The 8557-nt window shown below is 30.6% G+C and overlaps 1 protein-coding gene across 1 annotated transcript; it reads left to right on the top strand.

The window, feature by feature from the left end:
* The first annotated feature begins 216 nt into the window (after positions 1–216).
* On the top strand, positions 217–1585 carry LOC106392891 (zinc-finger homeodomain protein 9-like). The gene has a single exon (XM_013833663.3). The coding sequence runs from the start codon at positions 509–511 to the stop codon at positions 1436–1438; it is 930 nt and encodes a 309-aa protein (XP_013689117.2). The 5' UTR covers positions 217–508; the 3' UTR covers positions 1439–1585.
* The last annotated feature ends 6972 nt before the right edge of the window (positions 1586–8557 follow it).

Here is an 8557-nt window from a genome sequence, read left to right as displayed (position 1 = left end):
AATATCTTAGGAATTAATTATTTGAAATAGAAGAGGGAATAATTGATAAAATTGTTTTAAAAAGTCAAAACAAGAAGTGTCAAAATACATGAGAAAGTTTACAACAGTTTAGGTTGAAGACATTTACTACTCTATAAATTCCCACCCCTGCTATGGGTCCCAGTTTGCCATTAACCATAGTTAAATCATCAATCCTGAAACCCTCTCTTTTGAAAAATTATTTTTAAATATATGTACTACTATTATTCCTATTTAATTATTTATTAGTTTTCATTTCTCCTATTAATTATTTTATTCTGTCTTAGCAAGCATTCATCGCCAGATTCACAGATATCTTATAAGACATCTTCCCCATCCTCCAAAAGTTTTATTTTAAACATATTAAATGATCTCCAGAAGCTGATTAGCTCTCTTTATCTAGAGTTTCTTTGAGCATAACCTAAACCCTTTTCTAACAAGATTATCTTGAAAATATTAAAAAGCCATAGATGCTTTTGAGTTTTGAGCAATGGATATGACTCTTAAATCTCCTGAACCCGAACCCGAAACTCCAACCCGTATCCAACCAGCCAAACCAATCTCCTTCAGCAACGGAATTACCAAACGCCACCACCACCCAATCGCCGTCACCTACAAAGAATGCCTCAAGAACCACGCGGCAGCGATTGGCGGTCACGCACTCGACGGTTGCGGGGAGTTCATGCCGTCTCCTTCTTCCACGCCTTCCGATCCAACTTCCCTCAAATGCGCCGCCTGCGGTTGCCACCGTAACTTCCACCGCCGTGACCCTGAAGATTCCTCTCTCACCTCAGCCGTGCCTCCACCGTCTCTTCCTCCATCTTCCACACTCGAGTACCAGCCTCACCACCGTCACCACCCGCCTCCACCGGGTCCTCATCTCCCTCGCAGCCCTACTTCCTCTTCTCCACCTCCTATCTCCTCCTCTTACATGCTCCTCGCTCTCTCCGGCACCAATAAACCCGGCGGAAACAGCTTACCGTACTCAGATCTCAACTTCGCCGCCAACAACCTCTCCACTCACCACCTTACCCCAGGCTCTCGGAAGCGTTTCAGGACGAAGTTCAGCCAAGCTCAGAAAGAGAAAATGCACGAGTTCGCCGACCGTATCGGGTGGAAGTTTCAGAAGCGCGACGAGGACGACGTGCGCGACTTCTGCCGTGAGGTCGGAGTCGATAAAGGCGTACTCAAGGTGTGGATGCACAATAACAAAAACACCTTCAACAACCGCCGCGACCAGCCAGTCGCTGGCGGAACCACCGTACATTGCGTTGACAACGACGTGGCAGTTAACAACGCCAAAGATGATGGCGTTCACGGTGGAAACGGTTTAGAGCACAACCTACACGGCGATGGAGCTGACGGCGTAAACGCTAGTGGCTCGTCTTCTTCTTCGGGAAAGAGCAATAATGAAGCTTAAGCTTTGTTTAGCTTAGATCATAGAGAGTAAGCACTGCTATTATCATCTTAATACGTTTATTATATTAATTAATATCTTTTAGCTCTTTTTGTTCTTGCTACTCATTATTTTGTTTTCCGATTTTAATTTGATCCTCATTACCACGAAGTTGTCTCAGTGAGTTAATAATATAACACGATGAGTAGCTCAGAAAATATTTCCACAAGAGGAATGTTTATCTCAACTAATCACCCGAATTAGTAACTCAACTATAAGTCGATTTTTGGTAAATCACATGAACCCTAAATTAGTGCTTGATCAGATAAAGAAAGTGCAAGTTTCTCAGAAAATAATAAATTAGTGCAATTTAATTGTTTTATTTAATAAATTGTTTGGCTTCTTATCTTGAAAGTACTTTTGTCGATTACTCTTAATTTAATATGCGATCGAACTAAGATCTAGGTGTCCTTTTCGTAAATCTCTCTTTATTCTTCGAGAAAAGAGACAGTTTCTTTTAAAAAATCTGTTAAATATTAATTATTATGTTATACTATTAATATCCAATGATTAGTCGTGTTTTGTTTATTGGAACCCAAGATTCATTGGATAATCTAGATTAATTTCCTCATTAATCCATTTTCCTTCCATCCTTTACATTCCCAGTAGGTACCTGTTTTAGTATATATTAATTATTCTCAAGATTTCTTATTTCTTCAAGTACAAACAAACAAGCATCTCCTATATATTAATTAAGAAACATTTGAAAAGATGTAACATCAATTTTGTAATAATTAAAAAAAACTTATTGTTTATCTATCAATTAATTAGGTAGTTAATTAGTCATACGTGTCACCTCACATTAAAATTAAAAAATATGTTGGTCTAATTCAATTTTTATATCTCACTAGAAATATTTAATACCAACTACATGATATCATATGATATTAACTAAAGCAAGGTGACTATTTATTATATATTATTTTTTCAAATAAAACCTACGGAATTATCTAATGTGATTATGATATATATATAGTAATTAATAATTTTAAATAATGAAGATTTGCTAATAATTTGTATGTTTTCTATCATTTTTGTTTAATTATTTACTATTAAAATAAATTACACAATTACATTAATCATATATTAAAATTTTAGATTTTTATTTTGAATTTTTCAAAACGAGTATAAATTACTAAAATTGTTAAAAGTCTCACATAAACTTTTGTGATCAACGTTTAATTTTTTTTCTATAATAAGATACGATGATAATAAAATCATTTAAATAAATAATTTTATTTTAATAGGTGTTTATGTTAATATATATATACTTCATATTGTTTAAATTTAGTTATATATCATATACGATAGATATGATTGATTGTTTTGATTTATTTATTTATTCTAAAATGAATACGAATAAAAAAGAGTGGTCATTTGATTTATATGTGCAAGCCAATTTATGACATAATAGTAATTGATTTCTTAGTTATTTAATATATAATTATTATTTTATTATTTCATAATATGCAGAAAAATATAAAATAAATATTTATTCTGCACAAGTCGCAGATCTTAACCTAAGTATATATCTTTTTAATAATTTTAAATCTTAAATATTTTCTAAATCTCAGGCCAACATAAAAGAAAGAAATTAGAATAAACTCAAAAATCAATATTTATTTCGAGCAATAACCAAAATGACACAAAAAGAAGAATATTGGCACGTGAACGTAAACTTCTCATAACCATAATTAACTTTTAAATTACTAAATCATGATATAAAATCTAGCTAACATGGTTTCATTGTAACCAAATAGTAGGCATGAGATTCTTTGGTCTAAACGTTAAGTTTTTATGCGATAAATAAGTTTTTGACCTAAAATATTTTTTAAAATGGGATCAGTTAATTAGTAAACAGATTATGTATTTAACAAAAAAGGTTTTAAAATTTTTTTTAAGAGCCAAATATATTAATTCGTTCAATAATATAAATTTTTTTTCATACGATATTTTTTAAATACTTTTTATATAAATTTACCTTGTGCAAAACGCATGTCTTATCCTAGTAATTTTATAATTTGGGAACTAACTAATGTTATTGAAGTGCTAGTAGGTAGGTTTTATAAGGGGGTCGTTCAAAAAAAGGTAGGGTTTAAGGGGCAGAACTAATCATTAACTTTACAAATAATTTAAATAACTTTCCATTGGAGAAAAGAATAGATGCAGCAGTGATTATGCGATGGCCTAAGACAATTTAATTAGCAAATGTCGGTTTACCAAACAAAACAAGCATAAATATGCAATTAGATTAGAAAATTGCTTTATCTCTCTACACGGGGTTTGTTGATATAATAAATAAAATAAATTACTTAATTTTACGCATTTTGTGAAGTCACAGATATCTTTTTCATGGTGGGGACAAACTTTTTAACACATGCTGAGGTTTTGGCCCTAACTGCCATATACCATGTGCACAGTGTACCACTTACTAATTTGAAATGTTCCTGACGTAACTAATGCTAACAAAACCGTACATTTAATTGTATATATTTGGAAAAGTTCGCTATCTGGATATATATAATAATATAGGTCGACCTAATTTCCCAATGGGATATAATAGACTTTGATTGGGAAGGTCCAAGCAGTTATACAAAAAAAAAGAAGATTATGAAGGTCCAAAATGAAGTGATTTTGCTGTGCAACAATTCTCTATTATTTATACTTTTTGCAATCACAAACTATTGACGAAACGCGATTTGCGTTCAACGGTTCTCTATCTTTGAGTTTTAGAAAATCTCATCCTGTAAGATTTAAGACGTACATTCAACATTAGTTTATTCTCTACATTTTCCGCTTTATCTAAGTTTACAATGTATTTGGTCATAGGTGTGTAACGATGTTTTATCAGTTTTATGTGGTAAATCGACAAATACATATGCCTCTATGGACTTTTTAGCACCACTCATAGAATTTTATAATAATAATGTTAAAAAGAACAATTAAATGATTCTTGTCTTCACATGTTGACCACATGTTGGTAAATAGTAACTCTTGCAAACATAAGTTTTAAATTTTATATGGCGAAAAAAAGAATGAAGTGGGATAGCATGAACTAGTAATATACTTATTCGGAGAAATCTGAGATTTGGGGAATCAAGGACCAAATTGTGTGTATCTTTTTCCCACTCCTGTGTGTTTTATATAAGATGATTGTTATATGACAAAAAAAACAAAGGAATCTATGGACATGTGTTACAATTAAAAGACTTATGAACATAATCTAGATAACATCCCCTGGTTGAAAACTAATTATAGGGAGACGTATTTATACAAAATAATATGAGTTTATGTGCTCAAACCACTTGTACAAGCTTTTTTTTTTGACCAAAAGTACCAGCTTAGTGTTGTCTTCTCAAGATGAGTTTCTTTTTAAGAAACTAAACCTTTTAATCCACCATGTGATAATTAAACACGTTTTCTGTTAAGTAAAAAATTAATATTCGTAGTCTTTTTTCTTGGAGAATAAAATAAAAAATAAGAAATGACCGGGAGAATAAATAGGAGAATGCAATACTAGAACACCTAGAACACCTATGAAAACGATCGCAGTGGCTAAAACACCCATTTAATAATTTTATGTTTATATTTTTATAGATGCTGAAGATTCCATAACCAGCTGTGAATTGTGTTCTTTTTCACTTTTCAGCATCTATAAAAAGATCGGGTTTTATTTATTTATGCTTGTCATAGAAAGCGATTGTAGTTCTCCAGTTTGGTTAATTGAGCTTATAGTTTTGATGACAAAAAATCCGATTATAATGACTATAAAAATTGTTTAATATTCATAAACCTTTCCTAAGACTCTATATAAGATAGCACACTAGCAATGAGGTTCTTAAACATGAAAACTTAGTTTTGTTTTGAACTCATTGGAAACAAACTTTCACCACTCAATTTTTTTTATTTAACAAATATATAAATTAAAAACAAATATTTATGGATTGTCATATCTTACATTTTTCCTCGGTAATAATACATAAAATAAATCATTCTTATACATAATAAAGCAATAATTAACTAATATTTATTTTAAAAATCTAATAAATCAAATAAATTTTGAATTAAGCAAATTTTCAACAAAGATTTTTAAAGAGGTTTTAGATGATAAAATATGTTAAAAATACAGGAAAAAAAAAGAGGAAACAAAAATTTAAAATGAATATATATTTTTACGCCAAATGAATATCTCATTTAAGATATTCAAAAATGTTTGAGAAGTCCAAACACACATGTCATAATATAATTGCACGAACCTTCTTTTTCAATAAATTTAAACAATTAATCAAATACAAAACTATTAATATTATATATGGTAAGAGGATATCTGACCACTAATAATGATCTAAGACGATTACTGGAACAATAGTCTAAGAGACCTCGGTGACGATTGGTGATGATTGGCGAGTATTTTAAAGATGTTCTAGAAAAATTTTACAACTAATTTTTTTAATTATGTTTTAGAAAAAACTTTTAGAAAACAAAATATTTTGAACACTTATATATTGTTTCAAAAAATAGAAATAAATAATTAAATCTCTTTAAACCTATATCCAATATTCTACAGAAAATAATCAAACAGCTACAAAAAAAAGGTTTCAGCGTTAATTCTAGATCAAAAAATATAAAATTACAGCTTATTTCAATCAAAACAAGAGTTTAAAGAGATTTTGAGACTTTGGGATTTTACCATAATCCACAAGATAGTACTGTTTTTTACTGTTTATAAATAAAAATATACAGTACTGCTTCTTGACGCCTTTTGATGACGGTGATTGCGGGTTTTGTAATTTCGTTTTACGCTGTTTTCCTTTCCTTTTTTTCTTTTGTTTTTGGAAATATCTGTTTCGTCTGATTTATATGGTGTCTTGTGAAGGAAAAATAACAGATATGAATGGGCTTATTCACAATTTTGGGCTTCTAGGTTAAACATTAAACCGACTCACTCATTTAACATACAAAATCAATTTTGTTCAACTAAAACTTTAATACACTGATGGTAGCGGAAAACCATCCACAACAATTCTGTTATTAGACTATTTGTGAATGATTTTTCATTTCAGAACTAATAACGGAGTAATTTAAGGTCTAAATCTAGACGGAGAAGGGTTGCTAAATTTTCAAAATTTCAAGTATTTTGATTTTTTTTTTCTATTCGTCAGTCAATGGTGGTTCATGCCGTATAATCAACGCCCTTAGCCGCTCTCCGGTTACTTCCGTTGATCAGTTAGTGAACCCAATCGCTTCTTTGGTTTCCACAAATAGTAAAACCAGCATAAACCAAAATAGTCTCTAATATTTGTTTGGTTCACTAGGATTAATTGTTCAGTGATCTCTATGTTCACCTAATCTGGATCGTTTTTTTTGAAGAACCAATATATAAGATACGATTTGACCTAATCAAATTTTTTTGGGGTAAAATGTTAAATTTGACCTAATCAGTTGCTAAGTTTTTGAAGATCGATAGAAGATAATTGGTTTAGTTTAGGTCGATATATGTACAAATACAATCCATAGTAGCTAGCTCGTAATCCTCGGGGTTAATCGAATCGCAAAAGTTCTCTCTTTTATTTAATTATGTTGGGTCCAGACGTCCAGTTGAGTCGGGGGGGGGGGGGGGGGGGGGGGGGGGCAACTTAATTAAAATCTAATAAACAGCATGAGTAGGATTGAACCAAAGATCGATATGAAAATGGAGTTGCGAATAGTGTAATATATCGAGAATATTAGAACTGGAATGTAAGGTACGTGTTCACGATGGGATACTATGTATTATGATTAATGAGTCGCAAGTGAATGAGTGTCTGAGAACTTAGAAATATAATAGCTAGGTTCATGATAAAGAAATTGGAAATATGATGTGAATATGTGCTGATCTAATTAAACCCGCTTGAAAAAACTTTTTTCATTTTGCTATCTATCACATGTGCTGTAAATTGATACAAAATAAAATGTTAAATATTTGTTTCTCAATATAGAATATATATACATATACACATTATATATTTTCTCATTTTACTATGTCAATATATTTAATATTTATATGAAAATTTAGGGATTTTAAAATCGACATTGGCCTGACCAAGTTCGGCACAATGTTGCTAACAAACATATGCAGTTGGAATTGTTTCTCTCCATACTCATATACCTAACAATGTACGTTCATGATGATACAGTTCACATGTCATTTCAAATCTATAAACCAGCCAAAGATATCTAATTTTCTTCGTACGAAAATATCTAACTTCCTCAGTTGTTTATGTTAATTTTGAATTCAATTAACAAACTAAATGTGATACAGAATGTTGTAATTAATTTATAGCAGTTATATGTCGTTTTTTTTTCTTCTTTTGGCATTCCTTCATTATATTTTTTTTTTTGGTAAACCCTTCATTATATTTATTGCTTTGTTAATGTACGTACTTTATTTGGGACTAGTCAGTTAGATTCTTAGATTAATTCCCACCTATTTCTGATTTTATAGAGGACCTCAGAAGTCACAGGCCATTATTGTGAATGATCATTTAGTTAGTCTTAACGGTTCTTTAATAAATCAATTAAAAACTGTTTTTTCATCATAGCAAGTTAGCAACCAACAAGGATTAGATTTGTGGGCCTCTTCCTCCCTTTTTTATTTCAAAGTTCTTTTTTATCTGTTCTAATCATGTTATATAAAAATTTGAAAGATCTCACTTCTAAAGCAAAAATAAAAGATTAGAATAATAAAATTAATACTATTTTAGAATTATAAACATGAATATATGCAAGGCATATTCGTGAAGGAAGTTGATCTTATCATGCCATAATCAGCAAGTATGTAATAGTGCTATAAGAAAACAACAGTTTCAAGCTTAACTCCACAATTCCCATGCGAAAACAAAAACTAAAGCAGTGGTCTCAAAGAATCAAATTAAAATATATCGAATAATTAATTGAGAGAACCAATACCGAAAAAAATCAAACATTATAAAACATGAAAAAACATTAATCTTCACATTTCATTTAAAACCCAATTTTCCAAAACATTCTCAAACTCAGAAGGCATCCAATTACAATAAATATTTTACCACTTTCAATATATAA

Source organism: Brassica napus, chromosome A9 (genome assembly GCF_020379485.1).
Source record: "Brassica napus cultivar Da-Ae chromosome A9, Da-Ae, whole genome shotgun sequence".
In the NCBI taxonomy this organism is placed as follows: Eukaryota; Viridiplantae; Streptophyta; class Magnoliopsida; order Brassicales; family Brassicaceae; genus Brassica; species Brassica napus.
This window is presented reverse-complemented; position numbering and strand designations above follow the sequence as displayed.

Bases quoted from the DNA above. Each gene is read 5' to 3' on its own strand.
- LOC106392891 (XM_013833663.3), top strand. From the start codon at position 509: ATGGATATGACTCTTAAATCTCCTGAACCCGAACCCGAAACTCCAACC.